This window comes from Carassius auratus, chromosome 17 (assembly GCF_003368295.1).
Source record: "Carassius auratus strain Wakin chromosome 17, ASM336829v1, whole genome shotgun sequence".
In the NCBI taxonomy this organism is placed as follows: Eukaryota; Metazoa; Chordata; class Actinopteri; order Cypriniformes; family Cyprinidae; genus Carassius; species Carassius auratus.
In genome coordinates, this window is record NC_039259.1 from 5500347 (window position 1) to 5521353 (window position 21007).

Consider the following 21007-nt stretch of genomic DNA (forward strand, 5'->3'; position numbering starts at 1 on the left):
AACTGTAAGATTGTTTTTATTGTAATCGACAAATTTGACAAACGTTCTTTGTGCATTACATTTAATGATTCAGATTCAAGTTAGTACTAAAATACTACATTTTAATTCACACAAAATATACACCCAACACTAAGCAGATAATGTACAGACAGTACAAAACACCCCTGTGGAAACAGGCCGAAATGTGCAATACGATTCCAACTTCCACTGGAAATTGTCCCCTTGTATAACCCTTATCATTAATTGGTTTTCTTGCCAACTGTAACCCTCATGAATTCCTCCTTTTTAGGATTTTCTGATACCTAGTCAATGTCATAAACATCATATTTTCATGATTTCCTCATTAGTGCAAAATGATATGATCACTGAGGAAGCATACATCTGTATTTTTCCTTCATTTACACTGACTGTAAACTCATCCTAGACATTGTTGAAATGCAAATTGGGAAAGAAATTAAAAAATGATGGAAATGGAAACTTAAGAGATTCAACAAATTAAACCTCTATTATATATAAAAAAATATATAAATAATAGTAAATAGTTGCATTTGAAAAGAAAAGAAAAAATATGCCAGTCTCATCTCATTAAGGATTTTTATGATCTAATATAAATATGGAGAAATGCTAACTTTGCCTGTGTGTTGCCTATTTGCCTGTAAATATGGAAAATACTAATTGGTTCATTATATGGACTCACTTACCAATTGTTTGATTTGTTATTACAGACTAAACTGTCCAAAACAAAAACATATCCACAAACACGTGTATGACACAAGCTTAAACCAAAAATAAAGGTAGATCTTTTCAGTTCTTGATTTAGCCCTCATTGTTTGGTCTGTGTATTATCTTTAAATGACTTCCTAAAACTGACTTCAGTTTCTATTAGGGATCTCTCAGTCGGGAGATGTTCTTTATTACAGACAAAACAAAAACCTGATTAAATCTGTCAGCGGCAACAACTGCTACATCATCTGTGGAACTATCCAGTACAATCAAGTTTTTATTCACCAAGCTGATTAGATCGTGGATTATGATAATATTAAAGTGCTTATTATTTAATTGTAACTGGTCTGGCAACAAGATGAAAGATTACAGGTTTCTGAATGTATAAGTGCCGTGTTCTGAAGGGACTCACACCTTCTGACAGGAGTAGACAAACACTAAGCGATGCTTTATTCTGTTGAGAGGACGTGTGAGGGGATTTGAGGAGCTGATACAGTCACAGTTACTGAAGTTATTAAAAATGGTCTTGACTTCTTAAATCCTGCCATTCAAGTCATTGTCTTCACCCACATTTATTAAAGTGCTCAGAGACTGCTACTGTTAACTTAATCAGAATCATCTGAATTCAAACCTCCAGCTAAAATTAAAACTTCAGAAGAATATTTGCTCCTACACATTATATTTAGTTAGTTTAGAAAATGGAGTAAACAGTTTATCAGCTGTGAACGTATGAGTCTTAGTGCAGTTTGAATGAAAATGTCTCTTCAGGTTGGCTGAAATACCACTGAAACAAAATGAAGCGAAAGCCAGATGGATGGAGAGATGGGAAGACCGATTATCGGTGTGTGACCGTCTCAGCTGCTTTCATCCACCAGCTTGGCCCCGTTGATACCACGGTATGTGACCCTGCTGGGTCGCACCAAAACCCCATGGCCAGGTCGACAACTGAAGTAGCGTCGGCTGCCCACAGAACCATCGTTTTTTCCTTTCGGGTTTCGCAGCTCAAGGCCCAGCCAGAGGCCAGGGGCAAAGTCTGCTGTGCCAATGTAGCGGAGGGTGCCCATCTCATTGGCACTAATTAGCAAGACCTGCATGCCCAGGTGGAGTTTGACATTGCCATCTGAGCCAGAGGAACTGGTGGTGCCACCCACTCGTTTAGGCCCTGGGCCAGCGCTGCTGTTTGCCCTCGATGTACCCCAGCTAGCACTGACTGAGCTCCAGCGTCGCCGCAAATTACTGGAACGGTTCCTGAGAGGTGACAAAAGACGACAGAGAATTTGACAATGAGATACATGAAACTAATTAATAATACTGATGGACCAAAATTTTGGCAGTTGAAAATTACTTTTCACCTGTTTCAGAGGGCCAAAATTGCTGACCAAAATGTTTAGTCTAATTAGTGTTTAGAGTGCGTCTGTGTCCATGGATATGTAAACTATTTAGCTGTGTGAATGCTAGAACTGGGCCAAAAATACTGATTTCTTGTTTTTCCATTTTCATTTCATTTTAAGCTGCCTTAACTTGTTTGCAGTTGATGCATACAAACTTTACTTAATATTTGTAGCATGCCATCCGATAATAGCAATAAGCTTTGTGGTTTATTACTTTTCAGACAATCTGAGCTTTAAAAATTTGTTTATTTTACCTTAATACTGTGGAATGAAATAGTTTATAAACATACATTTATTTTGTACACACACACACACACACACTAGGGCTGAACGATATGGACAAAATTTCATATCTCGATTTTCATGCCAGATATCTCGATATCGATACAATACGATATGTCTACGTGTTCTTTTGCTAAGCACGACCTGCACAACACGTCACTCTGGTTTACATCGTCTTTTCTGAATCCAAATTATGGAAGATGATTATGTTTTGGCACCAAGTCAGATTCTGCACTGCCACCGGCCGCATTATCTCCTGCAATCATTTTCTAGCATACAAAAACCCACCGACTCTTTCTTTTTACTACTAGTTACTGGTAATACAAAAAAAAAAAAAGCCTTATAGCACTAAGTCGCTTTGGATAAAAGCGTCTGCTAAATGCATAAATGTTCTAATCTAGGATCAGACATTCGAGTCATAATTTTGGACCGTATCACACAGAGATGATGTGTTATGGATGCTTCGCCGAATTTGACTTTATAACTTACAATTGCAGGTTTATTTTTTTTATTCTGAGAAACAAGACAATTTTTTTTTTTATGCCATGCAATTGTGAATTTATATCATACAATTCTGAAAAATAAACTGTAAAATACAGTCACTTTAGCATTTATTTTATTTACTGGTGGAAACAGGCTTCCATAAACAATTATAGCATTAAAAAGATGTTTATATACAAAAGTATATATTCAAATGTATTAAATCAATCTGATTGATTACCTGATTATTTATTGTGGTATAAATCCTGTTGGTCATCATTAATTAATGCTAATTAATGCATACATTTGTTTATATTGTATTAGTTTATTATTGTACAATAGTTAGTTGTCAGTTAAAACAACTTATTAGTTATGTTTTACCTGCAATTTAAATTAAATCATATTTTAAATGATTAAATATAGCTGGAAATTGACCAGAAAGTGGAATCTTAAAATACTTGAGATATGTGCTTCTTTAGATTATGGCCTAATAAGAATAGCTGGTGTTGCCAATTATCGCAAAAGCCAATGATGACACCAGTTATGACCCATCTCAAACATTATTCTCACCTGCTTGCTTGACTTTTTCGGCTTGGTTCTCTCTGTATGGTGATGGCTGACGAAGTGCTGAGAGTGCGTCGGATTCCTTATTAAACCAAACACAAACATCCACTGAAAAGTGACCAAATATCCTAAAATCTACAGTGTTATATGAAAAAGGAATGCCTTAACTGTCTTCAGTCTTAAAATCTTTGACAGAGGAGAGGAAATCAGACCGCAGACAACGGAATGGCTCACCTGTGAAGGAATAGTTCATCCGAGACGAGGACAGTTCTGACAGACAGTCCACTGAGCCATGAATCCTGCTAGTTAAAACAAAGTGAATGTTCAGTATTACTTCTTCAACTGCATCTTACAACTGATGCTCTGCCAGAAAACTGTCAAGACACATTATTTTACCCTCGCGTATACTATGTAAGCTGTCAAACAACAAATTTATCACTTCAAAATTGTGACAGTCACATGGGTTTATTTTCACAAATGCTTGTCAAAATTGTCACAAACAATTTGACATGTAAATCTGTAGCAGGAAGAAAATCACAAACCTATACATATTAGGACAGAAAAAAGCCTCAGAATGATTTTCCAATGGACAGGTAAAATCTTTGAAATGAACATCTCTGAAGTAAACATGAAATGGCACTCGGAACCCATTTTACGTCCGTAATGTGATTTATTTCAGAGTGAAATAGACTATTGGGAATAGACTGGATCGTGAATCATGATTTTTCTGTACCAGAACAGTGCCTGACTTCAATATGAGTTTCCAGTAATTGTTGAAGACTATTCCACTCCATAAAAAATCCTGCCGGCACCACACACTGATTTTACTGCCGGCACCTATCGAGGAGGTTTTTTAAAATGTAATTTATTTTTTAAGAAGATGTGGAGGCTTAAGGTCTACTTGGGCATGGAAAACTACTCCGGTATGTAGTTTTATATAGTTTTAAAGTATGGCAATTTGAAATTAATGTTTTAACAACAAATGTCTAAAGAGCTTAATTAATACCATAAATTACTATAAACAAAGTGTTTTCATGGGTTATATCTTAAAATGTACGCTTCTTTGTACCATTATTTTATGTTTTATTATTCCTGTAATCTTTGTTGACTAACATGAAGAGAGACAATACATTACAAATGCTGCCCTGACCAATAACAGGTGCCTAAAACTACATTATCATTACAATTATATTCACACCAGTCCACATACCACAGCTGTAACTATAATAGTGCATTACCTTTTTATTTATTTGATGAATAATAAAAGCACTGACAGCCAGTTAGAATCCACCAACTTCTAAAGGCTTGAACAATTAAAAAGGCAGGTGAAATAACTACAGTCTGTGGTTATAATAAACAGAATGGTATTGTCTGTTTATGTGGATGCTGATATAGTTATCTTAATAGTTAGCATCCTTGGCATGAATGGGCCTCAAAGAGATACTCCAACCAAAAATCTAAGTTCGCTTATAATTTACTAACCCTCAAAACTCTCTAGAGTCATTTTATTTTTTGAGGTTCCCTTCTACTTCCATAACATGGGCTTACAGAATTGGATTCTTTTTCTAAATATCTTGTTCCATTTTTTTCTATAGAAGAAAGCCATATACATCTGGGATGGCATTGGAATGAGTAAATGCTGAATGTAAATGTGTGGTTGGAGAATTGCTTTAAGACCAGGAGCATGCATTAAGAATGTAAATAGTGACCATTTTGATTTCAGTTTAACTTAAAATGCCAATGACCAAAAAAAAAAAAAAAAAAACTAAGTGTGTTAAAGGCATCAGTTTGAATCTTTCTTGGTTCAGCTGTGGCTGCCCCGAGGGTTAATTAAGAAGTCTGAACGAAAGAAAGCTTCTAGAACAATGTGCTTATCAGTCAGTCAGCTGCTTTACAGAAATGCAATGAGAAAGAAAGAGAGGAGTATGGCATAGGTGAATGCTTCTGAATTAAGAATATATGATTCATGACAGATGGAGAAGATATGAACATTGATCATGTGTTGAATAACCAGCAGGGGAATAAAGCTGTAAAAGGTACAGAGTGACAAATGGAGGGCATACTGCTGGTGATGGGAAGGATTAGAGCCGTAATGCAAGACTGACTGAAGAAAAATACATTTAGTAAAAAATAAAAAAGAGGCTTAATTTTAAAGCAAAAGGGAAGTAATTCCTTTCCAAATATCTTCCCATCAAAAAAAAAAAAAAAAAAAAAAGTAAAAGTCAAATATAAAGTATGTTTCATCTTCTGCATGTAAAACTTGCCCCCTTAATGCTAGGTTGGGTGGTAGTCAGATCATTTCTATGCAGTTTATAATATAATACTCTTAAGGTCTAATTCCTTTTAAAAGTAACAATAATAAGTAGAAAACACTGCCTAAAAGTTAAATTACAAAGTTAAAAGTGTGTAAAAAAAATCTGATATTTTCTCTGGGATCTAATTTTAAATGTCTTTTGAGGACAAGGGCAGGGCGGATATTTTCTGCCGGGGCCGTTATGTCCCTCATGCAGAAATTACTTGCAAATGTCGATGCACAATCCTATTAATGCTTCAGTACAGAAAGGTCTAAATGTCCATCCAACAATTAAAGACACAGTGGGCTAGAAATAATCATACTAAGAGTCAGCAAGTCACCAGAAACAAGACTCAGTTAAGATGTGATTACGGCCACAGATTCTCCATGGCACACTTGCCTCTGAACTCGTGAGGGTGGGGCGAAGACTCCGTGTTTCGGAGGACAGCTGAAGTATCGTACTCCTCCAACTGATCCGTCATTCTTTCCGCTCGGCTTGTCCAACTCGATCCCCAACCAAAATCCTGTCAGGGACACAAACACACACACACACACTGTAGCGATTTTCTCGCCGACCTGAGCTTGGGTACACAATCTCCAATCTGTCATCACTCAGTACAGCTCGAGCCTAAACAAACGAATACCAAATCCTGCGATTTGAGTAAATCCAGTTATTCCTTCCAAAAGCTTTGCAATGCAAGGACAAACAAACAGTTGCTTTTTAGTAAACAAGGCACAAAGCACAGGGTGAGTGTTATTCTATGAATGTACGAATAGCAGATGAAAAGGGCACATTGAGAGGAAGATGGATTTCACCTTAGGGCTTTCAGTACCCCATCAATAAAACTGCACGGATAAGGCAGATAAGATGTTTTTTTTTTCTTCTTCTAAAAAACATGAATGGCAAGTCATTACTGTCTGGTTGAATCTTTACTTTCAAATGAGGGCACTAAAGTGCAATTCTTCTCCAGCAGCAAACTTTAAGAGAACTACTTGCTTAGAGCAATGAGAAAATCCACTGTTCAGTAGGCTTTGGACACTATTCAACAAGTACAAAGCCTTCATAAGTGACTATCGACCCTTGGCAAACCAGAGCTCAGTTTTAAAAAAAACAAACCAAAAAAAAAAAAGTTGTTAAGCTTCACAACATGCACTACATGTGTTTCATTATAGAAGTGTGTAATAGTGTTCACACTTAGGAGGGGACAGAAGTGCTTACAGTACCATTCAGTGCATTCTGAAAGACTACTTTCACTTTGTTTCTGTTTCTTTTCAATTTTGTTATGTTGCAGCCAGATACTACAATAATTTACATCCATTAATCTACAGTCTGTACCTTATAGTGTCAAAGTGAAACATAATTTTAGAAATGTCTGCACATTTGAAAAAAAACTAAACAAAAACCTGAAATATCACATTTGCAATTATTCAAACCCTTTGCAACTACACTTGTACAGTAATTTAGCTTATGTGCCTCCCATTTCACTTGATCATTGCTGAGATGTTTCTACACCTTGATTGATGTCCAAGGCACAAACGAAAACCAAGTCATGAGGTAAAAGGAACTGCCTACAGAGCTCAGAAACATGATTGTATTGAGGCACAGATCTGGGGAAGGCTAAAAAAGAAAAAAAAAAGAAAAATGCTGTTCTGAAGTATCCCAAGAGCACAGCGGCTTCCAGAATTCTCAAATGGAAGAAGTTTGGCACAACCAGGACTTCCAAAAACTGAGCAACTGATGGAGAAGGGCCTTGTCTGGACTGGGAGCAAGAACCTGGTGGTCACTCTAGCAGACCTGCCAACCTTGGATCTTTGTCTTTTGAGTACCATCAGCGTGGCAGGCGGTCAGGCAGGCGGGTGAGGTGGGGTAGGAATGGGGGTAAACAGTTTACAGTTTTACTTTTTACGGTTTACCGCAAATGTTTAGTTAATTTTTCCTTTTTTTTTTTTTTTTTTTTTTTTTTAATAAAAAAAAGGGTATTTATTTTAAAAAGCTATTTTGATTAACCCATTATACTTTACAGTTAGTGCGATCATACAAATACACTTACTTGTAGGTTTAAAGTTCTACATATGTCACATTTATTGTTCAACTACAAATGTGCGCGGCGGCACTCAATCTAAATGAAGTCTCTGGCAGAAACTCATGCACTTCTGAGTTCTGACAGCAAAATGGAAATATTTCCATTCGTTTTTTAACATTTACAGATGGAGAATATACCTATGCAATGTAAGTTATGCATTAAGGAAAACAGCACATCTCAAACACACACGTAGTTTAGAGTGACAAATCGTACCAGTAATATTTCAGTATTCATTAAAACATTAGATTGGTAACACTAAAATAAGGTCTCATTTGAACCAAGAAGGAACAACACTTTTACAGATTTTATAGTCTTAGTTACATTTAATTTCACATTTAATAATACATATTTTTATGTTGTATCTGGTACTGGTAAAAATTACTTGCATAAACAATAAACAACTACAATTTTTATTCAATGGCATTAATACAAATTAAAGGAATGTTGTGAAAATACACTTTTGTTAGCTTATGTCAGCTAATTAAATAAAGAGTTCTGGCATGGAACTCTAGATGGCGCAGTCTAACTCAATCTGACCTAATGACTGGCACAGCTGATTTGTTCTCTCCTGTATGAGAATTGCCAATGAGCTTGCTGCTCAACGTTCAAATCTATGACTAGTGTTTGTGTATCAGTTGCAGCTTGCTTCAGACCTTCCCCACCAGTATACCGTATTTTTCGGACTATAAGTCACACCTGAGTATAAGTCGCATAAGTCCAAAAATATGTCATGACAAGGAAAAAAACATATATAAGTCGCATTTATTTAGAACCAAGCACCAAGAGAAAACATTACCGTCCACACCCTCTCGCGGCTGAAGACGGTAATGTTTTCCCTTGGTTAATTTCTCTTGGTTCATGTCAAATTAATTTTGATAAATAAGTCGCACCTGACTATAAGTCGCAGGACCAGCCAAACTATGAAAAAAAGTGTGACTTATAGTCCGGAAAATACGGTAGATCCGCCACAAGGTGATTTATGTACACTATATCAGAGATGGGGACTCGAGTTTGAGACTCGGACTCGAGTGCGACTTAAGTCGCACAAACAGTGACTTCAGACTCGACTTGAGACTCGTCCTCGAAAGACTTCAGACTCGACTCGGACTCGAGCTCCGGGACTCGTGAACAATGTTAATTTTTAGTAAACGTCAGATGAGCTCGCTGTTAGAGTTGAGACGTTCGCGAACGAACCGATTCTTTTGAACGGCTCATAAACATGAACGATGGGAGCCGAGTCACGGCTGGAGGGGAGCCGTTCTTTCTGTCGCTCTTTTTTCCTATGCGTGTTTCAGAGCGCGTGTTTCACACAGATGCACACAAATGAGCTCCTCCGCGAGACAGAACAGTTATAGGGGGAGGGGCGCACCCAGCGCAGGCCAACCCTTTATAGCGTGATGATATTAGTTATTAGTTGTGCACGCATCCTTCACGTGAGTACTCCAGTGGAAAAAAAAACCTGAGTGCCTCTGTCATTGGGTAGGAGCGGAGCCATGACGTTTTGCACATATATTCATTGCAGCCCACTTTGTTATTGTTCATTGACTTGAAGGGGCTGATGTCCTATTTGCAAAGTTTACAGTAGTAATAGTATGTAGACATTTCCATTTTATTTATTCTAATTTTATCTACTTTAAATATTTTTGGTTCTCTATCAAAATGTTCTTGTGTGATAACAATGTTCTTGTGTGGAAGTGTTTGTAGTAAAAGCTGTTTTGCACAGAAATTCATTGCAGCCAGCTTTGTTTTTGATGTTTATTTGTGAGTAGGTATTGTATTTATAACATAAGTCAGCGTAGCTTTGTTCATTCTTAAGCCAGACAAGAGGTGTGCAGCTATACAGCCAGGACAGACAGAAGGCCATTACTGAATCCATAAATGCAAAATACAGATATTAACTTAAAAGTAAAGCATTCTTTGTGTTTTTGTCATGTTGCAATAGCCTGTTTACACTGATTATATACCAAATTCAAAGTTGATATTGTATGCTAATAGATAGAGTTGTCATAATAACATATTACATGCTTTGAATTCCTTATATATAGCTATGCAGTGTTCTAAGCAGCTTGGATGGGTCGCTGTACTTGATGCAACATTTATTATAACCAGAGACTTAATATAATAAAGAGACTTGAGACTTGACTTGGACTCTAGCTCAGAGACTTGAGACTTGACTTGGACTCTAGCTCAGAGACTTGAGACTTGACTTGGACTCTAGCTCAGAGACTTGTGAGCACCTCTGCACTATATATTTCTAACCTGCTCACAGCAGCATGTTGTGAATGTATTGGCAGTAGGAAGTCTCTGTACTTGATCTGCCACAGTTGTGACTCGTTGCAGATCTACTCCGCTAAATCCAAATACATTAAAATTGTCATGTATATTACCATGCCAATCCCTTCGAGAGTTTTCATGACAGAGACAGTGTTAATAAATGAGATCATACTGTAAAGTCTAACTAAATGTTTCAAATAAATATTATTCGCTATACTAATAATATGCTTCAGAATTGTTGAGAAAGCATCCCATGTGGCACCCTGAAACTGCCTGTTAGAAATCAAGCAAAGTTGTTATCAAGGCATCCAAAAAATATAGGTTCTGATTTGTTGCTTCATTTTATGAAACATACTTTTACCATGCGTATAATGTATTTTATAATACGTTTTTTCTCCTGTGTGTGTAATTGAACATTATCCACATCTAGCCAATATAATATCTGCCATAATAAATGATGCCAGACTTCTCTCTAAATCTGTTGTTCAGTTTTTGATTTGATGAAATTGCTGAGCTGCCTGATACATTAAAGTGCTCTCCGCACAAAACTCGGAGCTGAGTTCAACAGCACTCAGCGCTCATTAATTAGCAGAAAGGAGCGAGCATGTTTAAGCTTTTTATGCCAGTAGTTCAGCTACTCTAGTTTCCAAAACCATGAACCAGCAGCATTCAGGCACAATTATTCAATCACATTTTATTAAATCAAAAGTATTTAACTTTGCGGGCAAATTTTATAAATATAAAAACACAAGCCACAGCAGTTAATAAAGTGATGTGTCAGCTCATGTGCACAATGGCATGGTGGCTTATTCAATAAAAAACAAATCAATGATGAAAATCAAACTTTTCAATAAGAATAAACTGCATATTGAGTTCTTCCCCAGCTTCAAGTATTAAATAAAGCCCATGCATCTCATTCCAAGATGATAGCCTTTAGGAAATAGGTGATATATATATATATATATATATATATATATATATATATATATATATATATATATATATATATATATATATATATATATATACATACATACATACATATATATATATGTGGTCTTTTTATAAAATACGTTTTAAACATATTATACATTTAACTAAAGGATCCTGCATGCACTTTAATTCCAAACACCCCCAACGTTTACTCGTACTGCACAAAAATTGGTTTAATAACACTAAATGTTACAGGGACTAATTATTACAAAGGCAGATTCTACTGTGTTCTGGTTAAATAATTGTTATTTACTTATTGCTAAGGTTTGCATATGGTGGTGTTATATTAAAACATACAGAACTACCAAAGTTTGATTGCATCATATAATAATTGCTGTTAATAGTGTTCATTGTCTGTTTGATTACATCTTTAATTGATTTGTCCGTACATTACTGCCATATATACATAAACTGACAGTCACCACTGATAAGTGACTACTAAATATTGTAGAAACTTATTTTTCTGTAAAGTTGCTTTGCAAAGATTTGTATTGTAAAAAGTGCCATACAAATAAACTTGGATTCAATTGTGTTCTTAATGACAGCTTTTCAAAAATATATTCTATTCCTAAAATAAGAAATATCCCAATACATCACCTTGCTTACAGTATCACAATGTATCGCAACATATTGTATCGCAACCTCTGCATCGTGATATGTATCGTATCGCCAGATTCTTGTCAAAACACAGTCCTTTACTTTCACTTTGTATCCATTTAACACACCCTTTTTGAATAAAGTATTAATTTAGTATTATATTTAGTAAGAAAGAAAGAAAGAAAGAGAGAAAGAAAGAAATATTACTGCCCAACTTCACAGTGAAGTGCAACAAGAACTGCTGAGTTCTTATGAATCCAAGTCGCATTAACTGAATAACCTTTATACTGTATACGTCGGGAAAACTGCTGCATTCAACTTAAAGACCTAGCAGCGTAGCAGACATAAAATCCCTGCAGAATGACAGGTAAAGTGTACGTTAAGCGAATCTGAGTGGCTGGCCTTTTACTCATTAATAAAATGCTTCTCTCTCCATTGTGTGATATTAGACATCTTGGAACATTTATGCTGCTACTGAAATATGGCTCATTTAGAGGTTTCATTCATCAATTCATTCAGAAGTTTCATAAAGGAGAGCGATTCAAGTACATTGGCAAAGGAGTGGCCATCAAATTTCTCTAAATGCGCAATTAACCCCAACCTATAATGCACTTTCCAGAGATAATGTACATTGCAGAAGGCTGTTAGAAAGGCAATAGTGTCATACCTGGAGCAAAACTGGTCTTGCCGTAATATCGGACAACCCCTGTCCTTTGTCCCACCACCAATACACGTTCCCCTAAATGCACCTCTAGGCTCTCTTGTGCTGTGCTGCTGGCTGAAGGGGTCCTGCTGCGAGCAATTACTGATGAGAGAATAAAAAATAAATAAAAAAAAAGGATTCAAAACATCTCAATCTCTTACACTCTATAATTGCTACTCAATGTAGTTATCATTTACAGAGGAAAAAGGCAATGAAAAAAGGAAACCTAAACACAGAAATTATGCCAAAACATCCACCAAAAAAAAAAAAAAAAAAAAAATTATATTTATATATATATATATATATATATATATATATATATATATATATATATATATATATATATATATATATATATATATATATATATATATATATATATACACACACCACTATATGGATGAACTTTCTGCTATTAATTACATTCATTACATTCATACAAATGTAGGGGAAAGTAGGGGAAACTGCATAAGTTAATGTATTATAATATTATACATTAAAATGTTAATTTTATAGTAAATTTCATTTGTCCTGTGGTCAGAAAATGTAGAAAGGTTACTTGGAAAGGGTTACAAATACTTAGCAAAGTCATAGAAAGTTAACAGACACTTAGAAGCATTGTTATGCTAAATACTTTCAACATGGTAGTAAGTAAATAAATATATTATTACAGTTTTTAAATGAAGAAAATGTATTCAAATAATCTGAGAGAGTGCAAACAATTATCAAGGATTTTCCCATAGAAGAAATAAAATAAGAAGCTACTGTAGATATGCAAATCTTGAAGAATTGCAAGGAGGGAGATACTTTAAACAACATTAAACCTTCTAATGCTTCTCAAGTTTATGGATATCTGTAAATGTTGTGAATATAGTGTATAGCAGAACAAGACTCAACAAAGGGATAATGCATTATTATTTATTTTTTGATGATCAACTCATTTACGTTCACATATTTGCTGTGGGATTAGTCGTTGCCCTTGTGGCTGATGCAAGACTGGAGTAATAATCTGATCCCTCCTCAGAGTTTATTTTGGGAAAATGTTAATGGACATTAGTTTTTACAAATACAAAATACTATTTACTGTAGATAGTAAAAACTATTGTTTGCAACAAGGACGTACCAGAGTGTGGCGTGGCGGTGAGGGAACGGGAGGGAGGAGGAGTAGATCTGGTGATAGGAGGGGTCCGTTCCTGTCTTGCCCGCAGAGGTGGTCTTTGACGTGGGAGTGGCCGTGGTGGGCGCCTGGATGTTTGTCTGGAGTCCAAAGAGGAAGAGGAAGTGGAACAACTGCGTGAAAGAAGACCTGTACAGACAGAAAGAAAAGAACTATAACAAGCTATAAGGCACTATAACAAATTCATCCATCCATCGTCTCTCAGATTTTCAAAAGCTCAACATGTCTTGGACCAGCCACTGATCATTAAGGGAAAAGTGTATAGAAACAGAAAAAATGCATAAAAAATAAATGCATCATAATTTCAAATTTGTTTTTCCGACAACTTTTTTTTTTTTGCCACGTGTCACGCAGAATAAAATAGGAAAATTACTTCCAGTTGCTATTAACCTCTCCTTCTTCTTGCCTAAATAATATCTCTTGCAAGGGAGATCACTTGCGCTCAACTATTGGTATTCGCCACATTGTGTTACTCATTTTGCGTAAACTTTAACACATCCACACTGGTTGGGCCACTCATGTCACATCATATTGCCAACTCTCAATGAAAATGACTGACTTCAGGTCACTTTGTTACTGCAAATAGCTGTCAGTATGAATGTCGCTTGATGAGCCAAGTGTTAAAGGTTCACAAGACCGCAATCAGTAATTGCAGGAGAAGCGACACATGAATTAGCGCTAGAATTAATTCAGCTCAGCTCTAGAATGTCACTAAGTGGTCAAACCAATTAATTAATTAACCAGTGATTATCATACTAAATAATTAGCATAGTAAAACAGGTGAAAACCTCTACAAATATGAGCAGCACAAAAATCAATCCATGAGACTTGCCAACATCTAAAGGTCATGTGACAAGTAATGAGAATGCTGCTAAACAACATGCTTCCCAGCTGATTGAATATCAAACTATTGCTATTTTTATTTACTACAGATTACTATGCATTTGACATTAATGTTGAACTGTGTAAAATAAAATTATATATATATATATATATATATATATATATATATATATATATATATATATTTTCAATGAAATTCTGATCCCTGTATGGCTCAAACTAGCCACATTTGATTTACCATCTTTTTACACACATGAGTAAACATTTTGTTCAAAGGTACTGCACTTAAATGACCAAGAAAATAGGCCACATGAGAGAAGCAGATTTAACCTATCAGCCCTCAGAAAGCAGTTTGGAATGAGGGCTCTCATTAAGCCATCATATTCACAGACCTTCATGGGCTGAAGAGTTCATTAATGAAACAAGTTCAGAGGCTAATTGATAAGCGAGGGCCAAGACTTTTGGAACAGACAGTAATGCCCCCAAACACAGACTGCTGTTAAAATAAAGTCCAAAAAATAATTCTCAGACCAATGTATTAGCCAACCCTCATTTAAGAGGTGGCAGTGGTGCTGGAGGAATGTAGAATTAATAAAATTCCAAGGACATCTTCTTTTAACTGTTCTTGGAGGTAGAGATGGTAAACAAAGCAAACTTCTAAAAGGTAGAGTTAAAAGGCACACTTATTACCATTATATAACACAACATCAAAATACAATAGCATTTAAATGTCAGTGAAAGAAAATTGCAAAGATAAACCATTTACTGTTTAAAATGATATCAAGATGAAAACCGTTTCAACCGTTAATGGAACTTTTCCTTAAATAATGTGATGAACTGTGTCTGTGAATACTCTGCTCTACTATGTGACGGGCTAGATATCCTTGAGGATCAATGTAAAGATAATGTGTTTGTTCATAATCAAACTCCTCAAAGCTACCCTTTAATTTAAGGTCCTGTTAAATATGTCTCCCCTGCTAAATTATGTTTTCCATTTTACTTATTTATTTTATGTATGCATGCATGCATGTAGGTATGTCTCTATGTATGTATTTATTTATTTGTTTATTTATTTATTTATGGATTCTGTGTTTTATGATTACATACAAATACATCATTAAAATTGTCTGATTAAATGAATTAATGAAACGTTAACAATTTGATTAATCTTTTAATTAATTTCAATTCTATTTCAATTTAATTTATTTTAATTCAAGTTTACTTGTATAGCCTTTTTTACGATACAAATCATTGCAAAACTACTTTACAGAAAATTAAGTTTCTACAATATTTAGTAGTAGCTTATCATTGGTGACTGTCAGTTTATGTTCGCAAAATGTAAATGTAAATATTTAAATGTAATGACAAATATTTAATGTACAACAAAACTTTTGGCTCCAAATACAATGCTGCATATTAGCACTGTATAACTGTATAAATAATAATAATAATAATAATAATAATAATAATAATAATAATAATAATAATAATAATAATAATAATAATCATAATCATAATCATCATCATCATCATTAATGCTTTATAATAATAATTTCATTCAATACAATACAATAATAATTAAATTTCTATTTAACCAGACTTTTATTTTGACAGGTTGTCGTGAAGGTATTTCAGTTTTACTTTCAGTTTCAGTTTCAATCTAATTTCTGCCATTAGATTAATCCATATTGAGTAAAAATGTTAAGAGCTTATTTTCGTTATTGGAAAACATTTTATCGCAACCTCAATATGACATTGTTTATCATGCAGCCCTATGTTAAATTACATTTCACAAAATTTTTTTTTTTCAAATAGTTTTGGAGTTCGGAGGCCACAGTTGTTCAGCATTGTATAAATCATGTAAAAGAGGGAATCTGCATCATGTTTGACATCACAAAAACAAAAGCATCAGAATCATTAGTTCTGTACACAAGGCCCACACAAAGAAGCAGCATCTATTGGAGTGTTTCGACACGCAGTCTCCAAGGACCCTTTAAAATGCTAATATATGCACAGCGAGCACACCGAAACAACCAAGATGATGTCATCCCTGACCTTTACAAACATTATTAAGACTAACCAGTTCAATATTAACACTGGAATAAATAATATGAACAGACAGATATTACTAACACAGTGGAAACACTGCACTTCATGTTAAACTTGACTAGAACAAAAGTCTGATAAAAGATAAGCAAATGTAAAATTAATGAAACAGGTAATTATTAAAACAATGATCAGCATAAACAAATCTTCCACCAACTAATATTTAAGCATTTTCACAATTACATATTTTAAACAAACAAATAAAGAAAGAAATCAATCAACCAACCAACCAACCAATCAATCCAAGATCCAGATATTTGAGAGAGAAATAAAGAGACAACACACAGAAACGAATCCAAGTGATGTGGTTATGAAGAGCTGTAGAGTGAGACACTACAGATGAATATGAAAATAATAAAGCATGGCTGAGCATGCCTTGCTTTTAGTTGCTTATATGGTCTAAGACTCACTGGAAGAGATATAGAACATATTTATTCTCAACATTTTCTCTTTTGCCCTTCAAATAAATATGCCACATAGACAGGAAAACAGATTTTCACTTTAAAACATTCTAATCAACTTTGCTATGGTGAAACTTGAGGAGAAGCAATGTCAGCATCTTTAGAATATAAAGCTTGAAAGAAAATATGTGCATTGTGCTACACATAATAAACACTAAAGAATCGCAAGTACCAGAATGGAAATGAATTATAAACGTGTCCAGGAAATCTGGTTAAGTCAATTCAAATGGGGTACACATGGAGTGTTTTAAAGATGCTCAATGTGAGTGTAACACATGCACAGCACAATCTTATGAATTCATTCTTATGCAGCCAAAACATTTATGGTCCACCCTAAAGCTAAAGCATTAAACACGCTAGACTTAACATCTGCCTTTTTGGATTGCATTGCTCAAAGATATATCCTTTTATCATACTGAAATCAACAAAACAAAATGGCCATCAAATACATATAAAACACGTTTTCTCAGTTTGCAAATTATATGGTTGTAAGTTTATAGATCTTTTAATGTGAAGTTCTTTTATTTTCTTGAAACATATCCTCCACTGAATATCAACAGTTTAAAACCAAAGTTAATTGAGATGGTTATAAAACCACATACAAATATAAAGATGTACTACAAAGGGTTACAGCAATAACAAACACACCACTTCTCCCTCATTCTTTTTCATGACAAATTACTGCCAGTCTGTTCAGCCTGATGTGAGAACTGCTCATTAAGTTTGGCTTCATTGGACAATCAATCAAGGGGGAACATGGAAATCCACCAGGGTCCACTATTTAAATCACCTCAGGAATAGAAGGGAAAAAGAACCACCTTGAAACAGCACTGATTAGAGGACAACATGCAGCTGTCGTTTCTTCTGTGGTGGCCGAGAGGACAGTGACATCGTTAAAGTGTCATTTTAAAGACACTTGGATATGGTTGCTTGGATATGGTTTTGTGAACATGCTGGAGGTGCACGCAGAGGCATTCTGGTAATTGGATGTTTGAATGTGCCTCACTCACATTTGAAGTCGGTCCACGAGTGACTCACAAGTGTCCAACAGAGCACGCTTTCTGTCCCCTTCCTTGGATGTGCATATTAGACTTAAATGCACACAGTGTGACTCAACCCCTCCCAACTAAAATGAAAATGAAGAATGGAAATGCATGAAGGTGCAGACAAGAACATGACAAATAGGTTTATGAACAATGGGTGGGAATAACAAGGCTGTAGATGAAATATAATTCTGCTTCTCTGAAAAGCTGTGATAATTCTTTCAGGTTCTACGTTCCTATTGTTTTCTCAAATAATTAATGAATTTCCAGAATTGTACGAAAAATGCAAACATCAACTGGGTTTGTTTTTGTTTAGTTTTTTCTTTCTATTTCATATGTACTGCAAGTTATAAGCCATTTATTAAAATATTGTTATAGGCGCTTCTCAGTTTAAAAAGAGGTCTATGTAGTTTACTAACAATATAGATGTGAAGATGTTTAGGTGTTCAGGAAAATGGAATTATTGTTATAACAAAACACAGTAAAATGGTGAATTTTTTCAGAAATATATTTTCAGTCTGAGTGTGAACAACAAACAAAAACCATGCAACTATTTAGTGAAAACAAATTGCAAAATTTGTCTTCTGCAACAAAAATACAAACAGTGCAAATGATTCACAAACTACACTCAAATTGAGCGAGAAATATAGTGTAACAGAAAAAAAAAAAAAAAAAAATATATATATATATATATATATATATATATATATATATATATATATATATATATATATATATATATATATATATATATATATATAGTAAAACTGATATTAATCAACTAAGAATTATTTACATAATATTTAATCGATCCGCTGGCTGTATTCTGCATCAGAATAAATTTTACCGGGACATCGCTAGTGGTCAACTGGTATATTGCCAAGACCGATATATCGGCTGATATTTTTAACTTTTCAAATAACGGCAACGGCCAATAGATATTTCTGGCCAATGCGTTCGGGGCAATCTTTGAATGGCTAATGAATTTTTTAATTTCACAAACCTTGCAAAATTAGTCAAATCTAATTGTGAGATCTTGTGAAGTATGCATGCGACCTGCATGATAGAATTTCCTCTGCAAGACTTTCGGTTTAAAAATTAAATTAATGATTTCAAATTATGCTACACTCCATCATATGAAACCAAAATAAAATTTCCACTGTGTGTAGTATGTAAAATTAGTGTTACCTTGGCTTTATAAAATAATAATAATAATAATAATAATAATAATAATAATAATAATAATAATAATAATAATAATAATAAATTATATTTAAACTTCCTAGAATACAGAGTGTTCTGTTGGGTACAGTTTACTTCCTTTTTCATTTTATATTTATTAAATATTCATTTGTGGAAAAAACTTTGTCATCTATAAGCATTTCATTTTATATTTATATATAAATATATATGTCTTAAAAATGTATTAAAATAAATAAAATTGTATTGGCTTTATACCCTGATTTCAAAGATATTGGCATCGGCTGTAAAAAAAAAAAAAAAAAAAAAAAAAAAAAAAAAAATAATAATAATAATAATAATAATAATAATAATATTATATATATATATATATATATATATATATATATATATATATATATATATATATATATATATATATATATATATATATATATATATGTCAACCACTCGACATCACCTAGCAATGAAGACATAAATTCCTGTGCTTTATTCTATATGTACTGCTGCTTCATACTTTTTTTTATGTCAAAGTACTCAGTCTTTTTAGGGCTGGTCTGAATACCATTTTTTGAGCTTCAAAGCTTCGGTAGTAATCAACATAGAATATTCCATGCTTCGGAGGGAGGGGCTGAAAATATTCTTCTCTCTAATAAAGGCAGGAATCTGTATGTCTGTCTGTTTGCATTTACATTGTGTCTAGAACCATTCATCCAATCGACTTCATGCGTGTGGGGTGTGTTGCTGCAGACCCAAGGGAGTGCAGTGTTGCATGTTGGTGCAATACGGACACGTTCAGAATGAATAAACTTTTCAATAAACTACAGAACAGTGAGAGCCCAAAGCGGCGCGCCTCATGGGGGCAGGGCTTGTATGCTCCAAAAACGGACACTGCACTAGTGATACAAAACATAGGTCTGTTAACAGCAATACTTTTAATACAAATTATTATTAGGCCGGGCTACTGTAAGATTTTTTTTTTTATGGCTGCCATATTCTCAAGTATTTTCAAAGAAAAAGCAGCTTGTTTTTTTACCCCTATAATATACTATAAGTGTACTAATCACAGATCTTTCAAAATGTATGTGCTGTTGTGGTAGGCCAGTTTCAAATTGTCTTCAAACGTTGCTCTTTGGAATACAACACAAATGCGTCAGTCGTTGCCTTGCAAAAAAGCAGAAAATATAAGAAGATTATTCGAATCTCAGAATTGAAAATCGATTGCTAAACCACCGAACGAATCTAATCGAATATTCGAATAACAGTATATTCTGGTCCAGCCATAGTGCTATTTTGTAGGGATGCACCGAATCCAGGATTCGGATTCGGCCGAATACTGGGCTTTTTGAGGGGGTTCGGTTTCGGCCGAACCTTAGGTTTTTTTTTTCACCGAACCAAACCCTAGGCTTGCGCTACGCTGGTCGACGTCACACCGTCGTTGATTAAGTGAAGGTGTTTCTATGAGGAGGAACAAGTCCCGACAGTTCGCTCTAAACTAAACTGTTCAGGAATCTTGAGCGGCTGGGACGATTTATACCGTAGCAATACAGAGCCAGCCAGTCACATCGGGTGCTGACTTGTGAGCCTTTGATTCCTCTTAGAGAGGATCCTCTTCAGTGGTGGAAGACAAACCAGCAGCGATTTCCACTGCTGGCAAAAATCTACCTATGTGCGCCAGTAAAACTCTGTGCCCAGTGAAAGAGTTTTCAGTACTGCTGGGGCCATTCATTCCCAGACTCGCAACCGGCTGTCACCTGTTAATGCAGAGCGTCTTGTTTTTTTTTTTTTTTTTT

General features: G+C 34.7%; 1 protein-coding gene across 3 annotated transcripts in view; it reads right to left on the reverse strand.

The window, feature by feature from the left end:
* Window positions 1-21007, reverse strand: part of LOC113117032 (CAP-Gly domain-containing linker protein 4) — a 50665-nt gene continuing 29658 nt past the window's right edge. Inside the window, exons 10-15 of one of the 3 annotated variants that reach the window (XM_026285397.1) lie at window positions 13508-13690; window positions 12349-12486; window positions 6134-6257; window positions 3675-3739; window positions 3447-3522; window positions 1-1971 (exon numbers count right to left, since the gene is read on the reverse strand). In XM_026285397.1, the coding sequence (XP_026141182.1) occupies window positions 1578-1971; window positions 3447-3522; window positions 3675-3739; window positions 6134-6257; window positions 12349-12486; window positions 13508-13690 (980 nt within the window). In that variant the 3' untranslated portion in view covers window positions 1-1577. Of the gene's footprint in view, window positions 1972-3442; window positions 3523-3674; window positions 3743-6133; window positions 6258-12348; window positions 12487-13507; window positions 13691-21007 lie in introns of those variants that run through there. The other 2 variants (XM_026285395.1, XM_026285398.1) reach the window with 2 other exon arrangements.